This window comes from Hyperolius riggenbachi, chromosome 4 (assembly GCF_040937935.1).
Source record: "Hyperolius riggenbachi isolate aHypRig1 chromosome 4, aHypRig1.pri, whole genome shotgun sequence".
Classification (NCBI taxonomy): domain Eukaryota; kingdom Metazoa; phylum Chordata; class Amphibia; order Anura; family Hyperoliidae; genus Hyperolius; species Hyperolius riggenbachi.
The window spans coordinates 204,026,767-204,045,480 of record NC_090649.1 but is presented as its reverse complement, the minus strand read 5'-3'; the positions used below and the strand labels follow the sequence as shown (position 1 = coordinate 204,045,480).

At 43.7% G+C, this 18,714-nt stretch overlaps 1 protein-coding gene across 1 annotated transcript in view; it reads left to right on the top strand.

Moving 5' to 3' along the window:
• Window positions 1-11,799, top strand: part of PRSS56 (serine protease 56) — a 62,042-nt gene extending 50,243 nt beyond the window's left edge. The window contains exons 13-17 of the mRNA XM_068279329.1: window positions 580-730; window positions 3,157-3,292; window positions 5,040-5,117; window positions 6,443-6,552; window positions 10,050-11,799. Coding sequence (XP_068135430.1) covers window positions 580-730; window positions 3,157-3,292; window positions 5,040-5,117; window positions 6,443-6,552; window positions 10,050-10,223 — 649 coding nt within the window. The 3' untranslated portion in view covers window positions 10,224-11,799. The remainder of the gene's footprint in view (window positions 1-579; window positions 731-3,156; window positions 3,293-5,039; window positions 5,118-6,442; window positions 6,553-10,049) is intronic.
• The last annotated feature ends 6,915 nt before the right edge of the window (window positions 11,800-18,714 follow it).

Here is an 18,714-nt window from a genome sequence, read left to right as displayed (position 1 = left end):
CCGAGCAGGAGACTGAAGGCGGGGCGGAGCTCCGCCCCTCGAGCAGGAGATGTGCGCGCAACCGGCGTGCGATCTCCTGCAAAACAGAGCCCCAGGACTTGACGCCAATTGGCGTTAGGCGGTCCTGGGGCTGCCTCCATGGCCATGCCCTTCAGCGTTAGGCAGTCGGCAAGAAGTTAAGAAACTTCACTTGCTATCTATGCAAAAGAGTTTCTCTGAGCTCTCTGACCCAACTTGGGTCGGCTACAGTGCTGTTTTCTGAAGAATTTATACATAAAAGAAACAGTGAAAAACAGATTTTGATAAGGCTTTAATGCAGGTAAGTTCAAGGGGCCATTAGCTCTGCTCTGTTTCATAGTTTAAAAATACAGAGTGTGATTTGTACATTTCATATATGACATGATGCAATGTTATAAAAAAAAAAAAAAAGCTATATAACTGAAAATAAAAATATGACACTATTTTCTTTGCTACTAATGTTCCATTAATTATCTGTACTACACATACAATTCATATCATAAGTTTTTTGTTTTTTTTCACTTCAGTGTCACTTTAAATGAAATGTTCCTTCATTTCCAGATTGCTGCAAGGCACAGAATTTGAATCCTTGTTTCCAGATGTGGGAGCCAGCCTAGACAAATGGATATCTGTCCTTCAAGATATGGGGACAGCAGAGCCTATGAATTCACTGGACCGGACACTGGGGCGGGAGAAGCAGCTTTTCCTGAAAGTATGTAGGCATGTTCAGCTCACATTCATGTACATGATGAAACCACCGCCTTTATTATGCATGGAAAATGCCTTCATTCAGATTTGTAATGTTGCTGTTGTGGCTGTGTGCCATTCTGCTGTGCACAATCAGAATCAGATTTTATAAGGGGATCATACACTACTCGATGGCCACCAGATCAAATATCAGATAGACTTTCCTAACGCCGCCTCCACCTGTTGTGCTGCCAGGTATCCCCCCATGTGTAATGTGTACCCCCCCCAGTAATGTAATATGTATCCCCTGGACTTGCCTATCTTCCACCTATCTGCCAACTCACCTCCTCCAGTGTTCCATATCTTCTCTCTATCACAGCAAGGGGTGCCTGTACCTGGTGGCACGTTCGTGGCCTCGTACATGCCATATGGAGGGGATTTAGAGAAGACTTAAGATACTGTAGGAGATCCTCGCCAGATAGTTGAGCCTGGGAAGAGAGAAGGGAGGCGAGCACTTATTACATTACAAGGGGGTACACATTACACAAGGGATAAACTTTCCAGGGGTCCGTGGGTCATCGGCAAATTGAACACTGCAATCATGCACCTGACCAGTGGCCAAGCCCTTTCAAGCGAGATCTTTCCAGCTTGACGGATTGATCAATCCCCATGGCATAATTACTCTAGCCCTTAGTGTTGTGTTGTGCGCCCACTAATAGCAATGCCCACTGGCAATGCCTTTATTATGCTCCTTAGCAGTGCCCCAACCTAATACCTGGCAGATGTGAGTTTACCCCTTCTTGAGACTAGTGCAGCCAACTGTGTATCATCACTTAAACTACTGTTTTTTTTACTTAGCCACGTGGAAAGCAGTAATGTCCAATTTCAGTGACCAGTTACACATTTCACCATGAGATACACTGTGACATTTGAATGAGTGTGAGATAAGCAGACAGAAAGTGTCTGATGAAATGCTCTAAAAACAATATTATTCTTAAAGTGGTCTGAGACTCTGACATAACATTCAATAAACATAATACATTTTCCTACTTTGTATTATTCATACAGTTATCATATTTGCTTTTGTGCATAAGTAATATTGTCTGTCTACAAATTACAAGTTTCCAAAGTGTAGTTTTTCTTGCCCTGAAAGCTGTCATTGGATTTTATTCTAACTGCTTTTTATTATATATTAAAATCTTCTAATGAGCAGTTCTGAACTGAGTGTGTGCCTGAAGCATAGAGAGCTTCACAGAGAGCTTGTTTTCAGTTGTTACACTGTGTTTACACACATGGGGCTTGATTCACTAAGACAAATAGCATGTCTTATCAGAGTTAACATGCCTTATCAGAGTTAACACGCCTTGTCAAGTTTCCTGTCAAGTGACAGTCAGCCTATTGGGCCAATCAAAGTGCGGGGATAATGTCCTTAAAAGTGATTGGACCCGCAGGGGCTCAGGGCAGGATGAGAGGAGCTCTTGCCGTTGCCAATTGGCAGGCATAAGTTTGTAGCGATTGCTAGGTAACCACTACAAAGCGGAAAACACGTAATATAAGTCAGCACAAACTACAGTTAATTTCACTTAACCTGCTATTATATCACACTACAATTTGTTCTTCCGTTACTCTCAGTCAATATCATCAGCAGTCACCTGAAAATCCTGTATTATTTAGAGCTTTAGGCCTGGAGCCCACTAAAGCTGTTTCAGCAGCAATTTGAGCTTTCTACGCTCATCAAAGTCTATGGCAGTGATTCCACAGAAGGAAGTGCAATTTGCCGAAATGGCAAGTGTGGTGCAGCATTTTCTGAGCTATTTATTGAGGGAATACAGTCAGCATTAACTGAAGTTGTTTTGGAATTCGCTCTATTTTTAGTAGCAAAATTGCTCTCAAAAACTATCGTTTTTGAGAGTGGTTTTCAATCTTTAGTGGGCCCCGGGCTTTAGGTAATTCTTCCATGCTTCATATACAACAGTTTCATATTTAGCATTTATTCACCATCCAATAAGCATGAAGCACTGGAAGATTGTAACATCCTAGAACTCTGCCTATGTAATACAAGCAGTCAGAAAGGTTGCGTAGTACCAGGCACAGGAGAGACTGGACTCCCCAGTGTATCTAGGCCAGGGGGGGGGGGGGGGGTCCTAGAACTCTGCCTATGTATTACAAGCAGTCAGAAATGTTGCGTAGTACCAGGCACAGGAGAGACTGGACTCCCCAGTGTATCTAGGCCAAGATGAGAATAGATTCCCATGGATAATCCTTATTGTCTATATAATATATAGCCAGTAAAATAAATGCTGTGGTTATGGATTGTGCTCAGCACTTTGGAAGTTTTACTCTTCCCTTGTGTGCAGAGCTATGCACAGGTCATTTAACAAGTCCAATGTTACCGTCAGGAAAGCACCACATAAAAGTCTCAAGCAGAATTGTGCTTTCTCCGTGTTTCAGACAAATGATGATGAAGTACAAGAGCTGAAAGAACAAGGATGGCGTGTCATTCACAGCCTGAAGTCACACCTCAGGAATGAAGACATTCTCCCAGATGAGCCCGCTGTGTCAGACAAAACTGCAACCTCCAAGCTAGGTACTTCATTTGTTTTTCCACTTAAAGAGACTCTGTAACAAAATTTTCAGCCTTATTTCTTCTATCCTATAAGTTCCTATACCTGTTCTAATGTGGTCTGTCTTACTGCAGCCTTTCCTAGTTGCACAGTGGCTGTATTATCTCTGTTATATGATCTAATCTTCTTTCCTCTGATGGCTTTGTCGGGCTCAGGCACTCAGGCAGGAATGTGCTGCTCTGCTTGTGATAGGATAGAAGCTATACACACCCTCTCCACGCCCCATGCAGGCTCTGTGTGAGTCACAGACTGAGCTCCTCTCAGCCTATCACAAGCTGGTTAGCAGCCATGTCTTTTGTTTGTAAACACTGCCTAAAACTGGCAATTACAAGCCAGGATTGCAGCAGGGAGTGGCAGAAACAGCACAGAGGGGCCCAGGAGAACATAATGAATAGAATGGTATGCTTTTTATTGTAAGAATTTTAGAGTACAGATTTTTAAAGCAGCACGGTGTTATGTAATAAAACAACACATGAAGAGTGTAACGTGTGGTGATCCTAGTTGTCTAAAGAAAATTGAGCTTTAATTGATTATAATAGAGTTATATATTATTCTGAAAAAGAGCATGCTACTTTCATACTAAATCTATACAATCCAACTTGCACACAGCTATTTTAGATGGCTTTAGCTCTTATCAGTTAAAGGTATGGATGGGATGTGTATCTATAGGTTGGACTTGTGAGCGGGTCGTTACAAAATAAGTTATGAAGAACCATGAACAGGGGCCTCACAATTGCCCCCGTGACCCCCGCTGTCATGGAGGCCCGGGTCCTGTGGTAAAGAGAGTAGAGCAGCGGGCATACATTACCATCATCTGGCGGGATGACGGGTCCTCACTCCTCTCTTCACTGTAGCTGCTGTATACTATCTCCCTGCGGCTTCCATCTCTGCATTTCACGTCATGCAGGATTGGGAGTGCAGGGAGATAGTGTACAGTGGCTACAGCAAAAAGAGGAGTGAGGACCTGTCGCTCTGCCGGATGAAGATAATGCATGCTGCTGCTCTTCTCTGCTTGCCACAGGACTGGGGTCCCTAAGCCCCCCTCCACTTTCAGTGCAGCAGGTGGGGGGAAGAAAGTATTGTACTGTGATCTTGTGAGGGAGAAGATTTAAACAGCAGAGCCGGGAGATTTGTTGGGGGACTCACCCTGCCGGAATCGTGGTACGCCCCTGACCATGACCACCAACATTTATTGTTATTGGCCAAAAAGAACCCAAATGTGCCCCTACTTAAAAACCATGGCAAAGCACAATTTTGTACAACACTTGTAATACTGTAAACACTAATAGTGCAACACCTGGTTTAGGACATTGGGTGGATGTAAGCCAGTTTCATTATATGTAAGCCAGGCATGCATGCAGAACTGTTCTGTTGGTTATAACACAATTATAGCCTATTAAGTGATGGACAGCTGCTGGCCTTCATCAGTGCATGGTATGTAATCTGTACTTGCAGTACTTTATCAGTAGGGGCTTTTGTGTTCCATTAGAATTAACACATCCAAGGAGTTCTGGTTTGTAAGAACCTAACTAGGCCTCTTGTAGCAGTAACATCCTATAGTAATTACAGTCTGTAGTAACTGCAGTATCACATCAGTCACAAGATTCACAGGATCTAATGAAGGTATGTATAGAATCTAAACATAACACCTGTATAAAATATACCACAATTGTATGCCACCTCATTGTTTTAATGTATATATTTTTACAGAACTTCCAGCTATTGGCCAATTTAAACTACAGAAAAGGGATATCAAAAGCACTTTGGAAGAAAGAAAAGATGTCCAAGGTAATATATTTTTCTGTACCATGCTTGAAAATAGGATGTCCTTTCCTTTTAATGAAACAGAAGCATTATGAAAAAGTAGTAGTTCTAATCCTTTACTGTAGCATATCAGCTGTTTAAAGAGACTCTGTAACAAAAAATTCTCCCTCTCTGAGATACTTACCTCGGGAAGGGGAAGTCTCAGGGCCCCAATGAGGCTTCCCCGCTCTATGTAGCTTGGGGGATTCCAGCGCTGGCTCCCTCAAAACTTGCTCAACAAATCCCGACAACTACTGTGCAGGAGCAGTAGCGGCTCTTTAATCGGATTAAGGCAGAAATAGCCAAACCCGATCGATCCGCTCTACTGCGCAGGCACAAGACTCGCGCCTGCACAGTAGTGCGGATATGATCGGGCTCGGCTATTTCAGCCTTAGCCCAAACAAAGAGCTACTACTGCCCCTGCGCAGGATTGCGGTACGTAAATATTTACCTCCCCGCTGCTTGGGGGGTTGCAGCACTGCATTGCCGAGACGGAGAAGGACGGGGGAAGCCTCGTTAAGATCCAGAGGCTTCCCCCTCCCAAGGTAAGTATCCCCCTGAGGGTTTTTTTTTGTTACAGATTTTCTTTAAAAAATTGTATTAAGAGTAATTGAGGGTTCTTTAACACTGAAAACTGCAATGCGATTACAATCCGATTCCTATGTGATTGTCGCTGGATGCTAGGAACACATGGAGAAAAAATGCAGCATGCAAGACTTTTTAAAATTGCATCGAAATTGGAATCGCATTGGAATCACGCAAAGTGTAAAAAAGCTTTACAAAGTGAGAAGTTAAAAAAATAGAAGAGATATGAAGAAATGATTGACACTTGCTGAGTAATTCGCTCACGTTGTTTGATCCACGATGAGTCTTTAAGTCCTCATCATTACTACTGGCAGACAAGAAAAAAAATAGACCGCACCAACTGCCATTATCTATAACCACACCCGCTAACAATGCGATAGGCTAAAAGGTTGTTTTTCACAAATATACATATGCACAGAGGGGGATACTGGTTACCTGGCAGTTGGAAACAGATGTTATTTCACACAATGCAACAAGTCTCAACGACAGGAAACTGTCAGGACCTAGGCCCTAACATCACACTGTGGGAGGGGTTTCACCACAATATCAGCCACACAGACCCCCCTGATGATCTATTTGAGAAAAGGCAACGCTTTCTGTTGGGAAAGGGGGTATCAGCTACTAGTATACGTGTTTAAGTTGCAGTGAAAATTTAGAGTGTACTTGCTGTATTGTATGTTTCATTATAGTCTTACACAAACTTCCTGCCTAAACTCTACACACAGCTGGATGCCCACATGTGAAAGAAGCACTTGATGAAGTTGAAACTATTAAGGAGAAGCACAAGTGGATACTTCAGGTTCCAGAAAGGGAGCTGTCAATGAAGTTCCAGGAGGTGAGAATGGGGAATGAATGACTGCTTGATTCATCTGCCAGTTAGTAAAGGTGGCAATTGAAAGGTTGCACAGTACAGATACAGTACAGTAACTGCACCTCCATCTTACATTGTAACAGATAAACACAAAAGGAGTGAGAACTAGGAAAATGTTATCACCGGTGTTTACGAAAAAGGGCTCCATGGAAATATGGACGCAGGGTGAATCCACTAGTAGAATATCATCAATACTGTTGATATTTTACTATTGGACACTGGATAATTTTACCAGTATTCTTTAATCACTTTACCTAACCTTCCTCTCATATTAACTCTTTCTCTATCTACTCCTAAAACTAACCTACCACTGTGTAAGCTTAGCACTAACCTGCCACCACCTTCACACTTACACCTGGTAACTTACACAATTTTGGTCCCTCCACCACCCTGGCGCTTTGGCTATTTCCAGAGCCTCCAACCCAAGTTGTTCACTTGGCGCCTCTACAGCCATTATTAGTATTGTGGTCTATGCGGTGTCCAAGTTTCCTTGTGGCCTCGGATTTTCTCTTCATCTCTACAGATATAGCATGACCTGGCAATCATCCCAGCCAGAGGTTTCATCATGAGTTTCCAGGCAACCAGATTCTTGTATGAATAGCCTAGTTTTGACCTTTAGATAAAAAGCTTTGTTGGACAGTTTTTATGTTTGCAGCAAATATTACAAAAGTTTAACAGCAATAACATTGATCTTACCTTCTCTACCACACTATTATGATATAAGCACCTATGATAATAATTAGACTATGACAATTTGTGAAGAGGAGTCTGAAAATGATTAAAAGGATCACAAAATGGTGGAAGCGGACTCTTCCATTAAAGTGAACCCGAGGTGTGTTTGAAGAATGTAATCTGCATACAGAGGCTGGATCTGCCTATGCAGCCCAGCCTGTGTCGGTATCCCAAACCCCCCTAAGGTCCCCCTGCACTCTGCAATCCAGACACAGATCACAGCCGCGCTGTGCTGGCTGTCTTTACATCTGTAGTGTCAATCTCGGCTGCTCCCCCTCCTCCTGCAGAGCTCCGGTCCCTGCCCCCCTCCCTTCCCTCTAATCAGCGGGGAGGGATGGGAGGCAGGCGGGGCACGGAGTTCTGCAAGAGGTGGGGAGAGCAGCAGACTGACACTATAGAGAAAAACACAGCCCAATGCGACACGCTGTGTGTCGACAGCACGGCTGTGATTTATGAGGGATTGCAGAGTGCAGGGGGACCTTAGGGGGGTTTGGGAGACCAACAGAGGCTGGGCTGTATAGGCAGATCCAGCCTCTGTATGCAGATCACATTCTTCAAACCCACCTCGGGTTCTCTTTAAAAGACATAAAGACATACAGTAGGTCCATATCCCACTGACCTGTCTCCTGAGTTTTCTCCAAGGAGATATTTGCAAACCTGTAAAGCTCCCACCATGTAAGAAAATACTCAAAATGAATTTGATATTACTTTTTAGTACTTTTTTAAATTGCTAAGTGCTGAAAAGTTATTATTTATAGAAAATAAAAAATGATCTCCTATGAGAAACTGCAAGAGAAAAAGTTAATATGATAAGTGTAAGGGATTGCGGAGATGCCGCCGCATCAGAGAGTGGCATGGCAGCTATCTCCACGTCTCAACCGGGGGGTTCCGCCGCGCAGATACATGATGGAATTATGCCTGAGATTGTGGGGAACGAGGAGGAAGCCGCTGCAGCGCCGAGTGGCATGGCATTGTCGCATGGTGGAACTTTGCCTTCTCCTTCAGTCGCACATAGACTGAGGTCTGCGCGCGCTTAGACAGGATCTTTATGCAAGCAGAAGGTGAGTCAGCTGATCAGTCGGTCAGCTGACTCCAGCACTGATCCTGATTGGCTGAGTGACGGGGGTGGTGCTTAGGAGCACTCCCAGTATATATAGAACAGGCCTATGACCGTCTGCTAGCCTTGACTACTCTTCTGTCTTGTGACTCTGTGCCTTTGCCTATCTGATCCAGTTGCCGACTTGGCTATCCTTCACTCTGATTCTGTCTTCCGCCTTTGTACCGTATCTGTCCATGCGTTGCCGAACCTGCTTGTCTGACTCTTCTGCCGTCACCAGGGAGCTAGTCCTAGTGAGGGGTTCTCAGTTTAGTAATCACCTGCTCCTCAGGTTGATAGCTGCAGTATAGTCTGAATCACCTGATCCTCAGGTTGATAGCTGCAGTATAGTCTGAATCACCTGCTCCTCGGGTTGATAGCTGCAGAATAGTCTGAATCACCTGCTCCTCAGGTTGATAGCTGCAGTATAGTCTGAATCACCTGCTCCTCAGGTTGATAGCTGCAGTATAGTCTGAATCACTTGCTCCTCAGGTTGATAGCTGTAGTACAGTCTTAATCACCTGCTCCTCAGGTGACTAGCTATCATTATATGCTGTCTGCGTCTCCTGCCCCTCAGGGGATCACCTGTTGCAGTACAGTCTGAATCACTCGCTCCTCGAGTGATCTCGCTACATTGTCTTACTGTGCTTCATCCGCTCCTCGGGTGAAACTATCATTACTCCTCTGAGTCTCCAGCTTGCTGGAATACTGATTACTGTGTTGATTAGAGATACCCCCCTTCACCAGCTCCTCTGGACAGTGGGTATCTCCATCTATATTACTGTTGCACCAAACACCATCTTACATCTTTGTATCCTGTGTGTCTTGCTATACTTGTATTATTGGTGATTCTGCAGATCACCACATAATCAGGTATAACATCTGTATTATTGGTGATACTGCAGATTACCAATAATCAGAAAATCTGTTCTGGCTGACACCGATCGTTATAATAAGAACCATAGTGTCACACGTAAGGCCAACTTATTGACTCACAAACAAGACATCTTAAAACTGTTTCATTTTCTCAAGTTATGTGCTTGAGAAATTTACTACCACTATCAATACAGTATAAAGAATATGTTGGGACTGAGACTAGCCACTGGCAATAGGGAAGGGCTCACCCAAGGTAAGGACTGGAGTCTAAGTTACCACTCAGTTTTCACCAGAGTACCCCACAAGGAATAATGGGTTGCCGCCACTAGTGGAGGATGGAATATTTGCTGCTGGTGGCCATCAGGTCACTGTCCCTGGAAGAAAAGGTGACACCACTCTGTGGAATAAGCCAAGGGTGGGGCAGGCAGCGAGCAGACAAAAGCTGAAGTCAGTCTGGGAGTTAAAAAAAACACCAGGGTTTTTTCCATGTGGGAGCCAACATCTTACCAGTAATTTTTGTTCAAGGAAGGCATCAGTCTGTCCTTGGATGGCTTTAATATAAACAGGAAGAAGACATCATTCCTTATTCACTATTCACCTTTACACAGAACCTTAAATGATTTTAAACTGGACTTCCATGTATTTAGTCTGATGTCTAATATGAAGTTAGTGCAGAAAGAAAAAAGCTGTTAAGCTGTTATTTCTTCCAATGTCTTGTATGCTTTGTGACCTGAGCCTTGTCTGTTCTATTTCATAGATTTTAGTGGACCTGGGGTCAAAGAATGGTAAAGGCCTGTACAGAGCTCGGGTTCGGGTCTGTGTGGCCGGGAAGTCTACATCATTCATCAGCCTGGTTGGCCTGGAAAACAGTTCTCTCTACCGTGCTATGCCAGGACTCATTGCTCTTTCAATGGATGTCTTGAAAACTTAATCCAACATCAAATTCAAAACAGACTAATGCAAAGTTCATTACAAGTAAGAATAAAGGGTAGTGAAAAACCCTTTGCCTACTCACTCATGGAACCCAAAGGGAAGACTTCAAGCGTGTGATTCCCACCATGGCACACTGGTAAACTGTGATCAGTGAGTACTAAATGTGTCAGTGCACATACCGGATCTCTGCACCTGAGCACTCTAAACATACTAAGAAGTACTTTATTTAATTTTTTATTGGAACCAAATGCAAAGTGCTAAGACTTTTTTTTTAATATCAAGGTTTGTTGTTTTTTTTTTTACTCCCAGGACTCCAAATCTCCTGTTATTTTATGGACCTATATTTATCAGTGACTGGACGAAAAAAATGTTACAGTGGATAATCTGTGAGCACCACACATAGTATTTGACAATCACTGGCCTATGAAAACTATAGTGTTTGTACCATTTTGTTATTCTCTATAAGAAGATGTGTGCAAATTTCCAGAGAAGAGTGGTTGTATTTATCTGTACACTGTGATACAGAGGAAAATGTGACTTCCCATGTAATTCTTCTATCACACAACTCATATTTGTACAGTCAGGGCCTGTCTCCACTCCAGGGGTGTAACTAGAAATCACTGGGCCCCCCTGCAAAATTTTGGATGGGGCCCCCTCACTTTCTGCACAGGTAAACTGAGAACCAATGTTATTCAAATGGCTAGTGCACGCTTGAATGTGTTTTCCCCATGCAGGTAAAAACAGACAGCAGTGAAGCACTGCACACATTTTCTCTATCAGTTACATTAGCTTCTGTGTTAAAACTTGCATGTTTTCACACATACAGACACACAGACACACATGGTGTGCAGAAAAAGCATATAGAAACGCACACAGAAAACTGACAGATGAATGTGCTCCCAGCCTCAGCTTATTACATTCACTCTGTTCATCTCTGATGGAGCAGAACTGGCTCTACAGACTTCTCCAGCATCACTACAGTACAGAGCACTTGGGGAGGGGTAGAGAGATTGGGGGCTGTGCTGGGCCTGTACACAAGACCCTGCTGCACACTGAATAGGGACCGTCAACAATTCTTTGTATGCAACACTTTGTATGATTCCTTATTAGTGGGTGAGCAGATGCATTCATTAGAACAATTGTGCAGAGAGCAGTACGTTTTTTTTTCTCTCTCTCCGTGCCCAGAGTTGTCAGTCTCCCAGGACAGGGACAATAAACTTCTTCCCTCATGAGGCCCCCTGTGGCTTCTGGGCCCCCCTACGGCTGTATCCCTTGCAGGGTCTATTGTTACGCCCTTCTCCAGTTTTTCTGTGTGACAGTTTTTCTGTGCGTCAGTCAGAGTTGTCTGACAGTTTTGCATTGCTGTCAATTGTTTTTCTGGATGTGAAAAACGCATTCAAGTGGAAACTAGGCTAGCCCTTGATTAACATTGGTTGCACAGAAAAACTGACAAGTGGAGACAGGCTCTCAAACATGTTACTAAATATATTTACATTTTTTTTATGTTTTCATTGTCAACATAAACAACTGGTGAAAACTGAGGTAAGGATACTTGGGAAGACAGTGGAGGAGAAGAGGTAATAAAACAAAGCAAAAAAAATCATTCCTTGTTGTCATATTTTTCACTTATGCAGTCACACAGTTTACTGCTCTCCCCTAGGTGTGTGTGTGTGTGTGTGTGTGTGTGTGTGTGCGTGCGTGCGTGCGTGCGTGCGTGCGTGTGTGTGTGTCTGTGTGTGTGTGTGTGTGTGTGTCTGTTATGGAGAGTGTGTGGGGTTCACAGTTGTGTTATTATAGGCCCTTTCACACTGAAAATGTTTATCACAGTGTGCTGGAATTACTGGTGCAATCGGCGAGCACGTTTATGATTCCAAATATTCCAAATGTGAAGAAAAAAAAAGCTGTGATTAGTTTTTCAAATGGGAGACGGCATAGCAAATTGCATAGCACCACATTTGCGATGCCATTTTCATGCACTCACATTAATTTTACCTAATCATCAACGCAGGGAAACTGCAGCAGGAACTACGTTTGCAATTGGGTTAAAGAGTAAAGGCTAGTACACACTAGCAATTTTGATTGGCCAATGATTGGTCAATTTTACCACCTCCATGTAGTATGAGGGCCAAACAGATTTTCAATTCTATGCAGATTAGATAGGTAAATGGTCATACTAAATGGAGGTGGTAATATTGACCAGTGATTGGCCTATCAAAATTGCTAGTGTGTACTAGGCTTAACCACATAACGACCGCCCCCAGCCGATGGGCGGCGGCAAAGTCTGGGCCCAAACGACCGCAATACGCCCATCGGCGGGGGCGGCTGCGGGAGTGGCTATGCGGCGATCGCGTCATTCGTGACGCGATCAGCCGCCGGGGACTGGCTCCGCCCCCCGTTCGCCGTAACCCGCCGGCCGTTCGGAAGCGCCGGCGGGTTACTGGCATCCGGATCGCCGCTGCAACAGTGTATAATAGGCTTTGTAATGTATACAAAGCCTATTATACTGGCTGCCTCCTGCCCTGGTGGTCCCAGTGTCCGAGGGACCACCAGGGCAGGCTGCAGCCACCCTAGTCTGCACCAAACACACTGATTTCCCCCCCCCCTGCCCCCTGATCGCCCACAGCACCCCTCAGACCCCCCCCTGCCCACCCCCCAGACCACTGTTTGCACCCAGTCACCCTCCTAATCACCCATCAATCACTCCCTGTCACTATCTGTCAACGCTATTTTTTTTTTAAGTCCCTAATCTGCCCCCTACTCCCTCCTGATCACCCCCCCACCCCTCAGATTCTCCCCAGACCCCCCCCAGACCCCCCCCCCCCCCGTGTACTGTATGCATCTATCCCCCCTGATCACCTGTCAATCACCTGTCAATCACCTGTCAATCACCTGTCAATCACCCGTCAATCACCCCCTGTCACTGCCACCCATCAATCAGCCCCTGATCTGCCCCTTGCGGGCAATCTGATCACCCCCCCACACCAATAGATCGCCCGCAGATCCGACATCAGATCACCTCCCAAATCCATTGTTTACATCTATTCTCTCCTCTAAACACCCACTAATTACCCATCAATCACCCCCTATCACCACCTGTCACTGTTACCCATCAGATTAGACCCTAATCTGCCCCTTGCGGGCACCCAATCACCTGCCCACACGCTCAGATTGCCCTCAGACCCCCCCCTTATCAATTCGCCCGTGCAATATTTACATCTGTTCTCCCCTGTAATAACCCACTGATTACCTGTCAATCACCCATCAATCACCCCCTGTCACTGCCACCCATCAATCACCCCCTGTCACTGCCACCCATCAATCAGCCCCTAACCTGCCCCTTGCGGGCAATCTGATCACCCACCCACACCAATAGATCGCCCGCAGATCCGACATCAGATCACCTCCCAAATCCATTGTTTACATCTATTCTCTCCTCTAAACACCCACTAATTACCCATCAATCACCCCCTATCACCACCTGTCACTGTTACCCATCAGATTAGACCCTAATCTGCCCCTTGCGGGCACCCAATCACCTGCCCACACGCTCAGATTGCCCTCAGACCCCCCCCTTATCAATTCGCCCGTGCAATATTTACATCTGTTCTCCCCTGTAATAACCCACTGATTACCTGTCAATCACCCATCAATCACCCCCTGTCACTGCCACCCATCAATCACCCCCTGTCACTGCCACCCATCAATCAGCCCCTAACCTGCCCCTTGCGGGCAATCTGATCACCCACCCACACCAATAGATCGCCCGCAGATCCGACATCAGATCACCTCCCAAATCCATTGTTTACATCTATTCTCTCCTCTAAACACCCACTAATTACCCATCAATCACCCCCTATCACCACCTGTCACTGTTACCCATCAGATTAGACCCTAATCTGCCCCTTGCGGGCACCCAATCACCCGCCCACACCTCAGAACGCCCTCAGACCCCAGCCCTGATCACCTCGCCAGTGCATTGCTTGCATCTATTTCCCCCCTCTAATCACACCTTGAGACACCCATCAATCACCTCCTGTCACCCCCTAGCACACCTACCCATCAGATCAGGCCCTAATTTGCCCCGTGTGGGCTCCTGATCACTCGGCCAAACCCTCAGATCCCCCTCAGACCCCCTTCCGATCACCTCCCCAGTGCATTGATTGCATCTATTTTCCCCTCTAACCGCCCCCTGAGACACCCATCAATCACCTCCTGTCACCCCCCTAGCACTCCTATCCATCAGATCAGGCCCAATACATCCTGTCATCTAAGAGGCCACCCTGCTTATGACCGATTCCACAAAATTTGCCCCCTCATAGACCACCTGTCATCAAAATTTGCAGATGCTTATACCCCTGAACAGTCATTTTGAGAAATTTGGTTTCCAGACTACTCACAGTTTTGGGCCCGTAAAATGCCAGGGCAGTATAGGAACCCCACAAGTGACCCCATTTTAGAAAGAAGACACCCCAAGGTATTCTGTTAGGTGTATGATGAGTTCATAGAATATTTTATTTTTTGTCAAAAGTTAGCGGAAATTGGATTGTTATTGTTTTTTTCACAAAGTGTCATTTTTCACTAACTTGTGAGAAAAAATAAAATCTTCTATGAACTCACCATACCCCTAACGGAATACCTTGGGGTGTCTTCTTTCTAAAATGGGGTCACTTGTGGGGTTCCTATACTGCCCTGGCATTTTAGGGGCCCTAAACCGTGAGGAGTAGTCTAGAAAACAAATGCCTCAAAATGACCTGTGAATAGGACGTTGGGCCCCTTAGCGCACCTAGGCTGCAAAAAAGTGTCACACATGTGGTATCGCCATACTCAGGAGAAGTAGTATAATGTGTTTTGTGGTGTATTTTTACACATACCCATGCTGGGTGGGAGAAATCTCTCTGTAAATGGACAATTGTGTGTAAAAAAAATCAAAAATGTGTCATTTACAGAGATATTTCTCCCACCCAGCATGGTTATATGTAAAAATACACCACAAAACACATTATACTACTTCTTCTGAGTACGGCGATACCACATGTGTGACACTTTTTTGCAGCCTAACTGTGCTAAGGGGCCCAAAGTCCAATGAGTACCTTTAGGATTTCACAGGTCATTTTGAGACATTTGGGTTCAAGACTACTCCTCACGGTTTAGGGCCCCTAAAATGCCAGGGCAGTATAGGAACCCCACAAGTGACCCCATTTTAGAAAGAAGACACCCCAAGGTATTCTTTTAGGTGTATGATGAGTTCATAGAAGATTTTATTTTTTGTCACAAGTTAGCGGAAATTGATATGTATTGTTTTTTTTTTCACAAAGTGTCATTTTCCGCTAACTTGTGACAAAAAAAAAATCTTCTATGAACTCACCATACTCCTAACAGAATACCTTGGGGTGTCTTCTTTCTAAAATGGGGTCACTTGTGGGGTTCCTATACTGCCCTGGCATTTTAGGGGCCCTAAACCGTGAGGAGTAGTCTAGAATCCAAATGCCTCAAAATGACCTGTGAATAGGACGTTAGGCCCCTTAGCGCACCTAGGTTGCAAAAAAGTGTCACACATGTGGTATCGCCGTACTCAGAAGAAGTAGTATAATGTGTTTTGGGGTGTATTTTTATACATACCCATGCTGGGTGGGAGAAATCTCTCTGTAAATGGACAATTGTGTGTAAAAAAAATCAAATAATTGTCATTTACAGAGATATTTCTCCCACCCAGCATGGGTATGTGTAAAAATACACCCCAAAACACATTATACTACTTCTCCTGAGTACGGCGGTACCACATGTGTGGCACTTTTTTGCACCCTAAGTGCGCTAAGGGGCCCAAAGTCCAATGAGTACCTTTAGGATTTCACAGGTCATTTTGCCACATTTGGTTTCAAGACTACTCCTCACGGTTTAGGGCCCCTAAAATGCCAGGGCAGTATAGGAACCCCACAAATGACTCCATTTTAGAAAGAAGACACCCCAAGGTATTCCGTTAGGAGAATGGCGAGTTCATAGAAGATTTTATTTTTTGTCACAAGTTAGCGGAAAATGACACTTTGTGAAAAAAAACAATTACAATCAATTTCCGCTAACTTGTGACAAAAAAAAAAAATCTTCTATGAACTCACCATACATCTAACGGAATACCTTGGGGTGTCTTCTTTCTAAAATGGGGTAATTTGTGGGGTTCCTATACTGTCCTGGCATTTTAGGGGCCCTAAACCGTGAGGAGTAGTCTTGAAACGAAATTTCTCAAAATGACCTGTGAAATCCTAAAGGTACTCATTGGACTTTGGGCCCCTTAGCGCAGTTAGGGTGCAAAAAAGTGCCACACATGTGGTATCGCCGTACTCAGGAGAAGTAGTATAATGTGTTTTGGGGTGTATTTTTCCACATACCCATGCTGAGTGGGAGAAATATCTCTATAAATAGACAATTGTGTGTAAAAAAAATAAAAAAATTGTCATTTACGGAGATATTTCTCCCACCCAGCATGTGTATGTGTAAAAATACACCCCAAAACACATTATACTACTTTTCCTGAGTACGGCAATACCACATGTGTGGCACTTTTTTGCGGCCTAACTGCGCTAAGGGGCCCAAAGTCCAATGAGCATCTTTTTAGGCTTTACAGGGGTGCTTACAATTAGGCACCCCCCAAATGCCAGGACAGTAAACACACCCCACAAATGACCCCATTCTGGAAAGTAGACACTTCAAGGTATTCAGAGAGGAGCATAGTGAGTCCGTGGCAGATTTCATTTTTTTTTGTCGCAAGTTAGAAGAAATGGAAACTTTTTTTTTTTTTTTTTTTTGTCACAAACTGTCATTTTCCGCTAACTTGTGACAAAAAATAAAATCTTCTATGAACTCACCATGCCTCTCACTGAATACTTTGGGATGTCTTCTTTCCAAAATGGGGTCATTTGGGGGGTATTTGTACTATCCTGGAATTTTAGCCCCTCATGAAACATGACAGGTGCGCAGAAAAGTCAGAGATGCTTGAAAATGGGAAAATTCACTTTTGGCACCATAGTTTGTAAACGCTATAACTTTTACCCAATCCAATAAATATACACTGAATGTTTTTTTTTTTATCAAAGACATGTAGCAGAATAACTTTCGCGCTCAAATGTATAGGAAATTTTACTTTATTTGAAAAATGTCAGCACAGAAAGTTAAAAAAGTCATTTTTTTGACAAAATTCATGTCTTTTTTGATGAATATAATAAAAAGTAAAACTCGCAGCAGCAATCAAATAGCATCAAAAGAAAGCTGTATTAGTGACAAGAAAAGGAGGTAAAATTCATTTAGGTGGTAGGTTTTATGACCGAGCAATAAACCGTGAAAGCTGCAGTGGTCTGAATGGAGAAAAAGGCTCTGGTCCTTAAGGGGCGAAAAGACTGTGGTCCCGAAGTGGTTAACTGTCGGGCATAAAATAAAAAATCTATTCTCTGTTTTTATCTGGTAAACCAGTAATAAGGATGCTAACCAGGCAATCCAAAAGTTAAAATCACTATTACTTTTCTTGTTGATAAATTATCATTCCCCAGTTTACATGACTCTTATTTGGTACACAGAAAATTTGGTACACAAAACAGAAGTTGCAGGGCATGCTGGGTTGTCTTTTTTTGCTTCTCTACTTTCCCTCAGACTTAACTAATGCAGCCTGATTGGCTGAAGCCTCTTTCCCTCCTGTTTTCCCTTCCCACACCTCTGTTACTCTCTGATTGGCCAAAATTTCTCAGGCTGAAACAATGCACTTTCTATAGTGAAGGGCAGGCTAATCAGGCAGAGGAGACTAAGGGCGGATATTACATCACGACTGGCTTCAAAATAGCCACAGTAAATATGGAAACTATTTAGAATAGGATTCTCTAGTTTTCCTTTATAAAATTCACAGGAATCATAACGTGGACAGTGCAATACATATGTTATGTAAGTAGAGGAAATATTTATCTACTTATATTTTTTTTTTTTCCTGCGATAGTATGGCTGACAGCTCCTCTTTAAAAACTGATATCAGTACTCTGTACAGAGCACCACGATTACTATGTTATTCACAGTGCACTTGTAATCGGCAAAATGTATGCACTTTACAAATTCAGTTTGAAGTGCATGCAGTGTGGAAGGGCCATTTTTTATTACCTGAACAAATTAATTTCAGCCTTAAAGTGGTCTGAAACTCTGACATAAAAAAAATAATTGTTTTTCTACTTTTTATTACTCAACTGATACAGTCTACAAATTACAAGTTTCCAAAGTGTAGTTTATTTGCCCTGAAAGCTGCCATTGAATTTTATTCCAGCTGCTTTTTATTATATATTAAAATTTTCTAGTGAGCTGTTCTGAACTGTGTGGGTGCCTGAAGCAGAGACAGCTTCTCAGAGAGTGTTTTCAGTTGTTTACACTCAAATGCAACAACATTAGAATGTAAACAAAGATTGAATGTCCAGAACCAAGCACACAAATAACTAAGCTGTGTTTCTTTTTTTCTTTTTGTG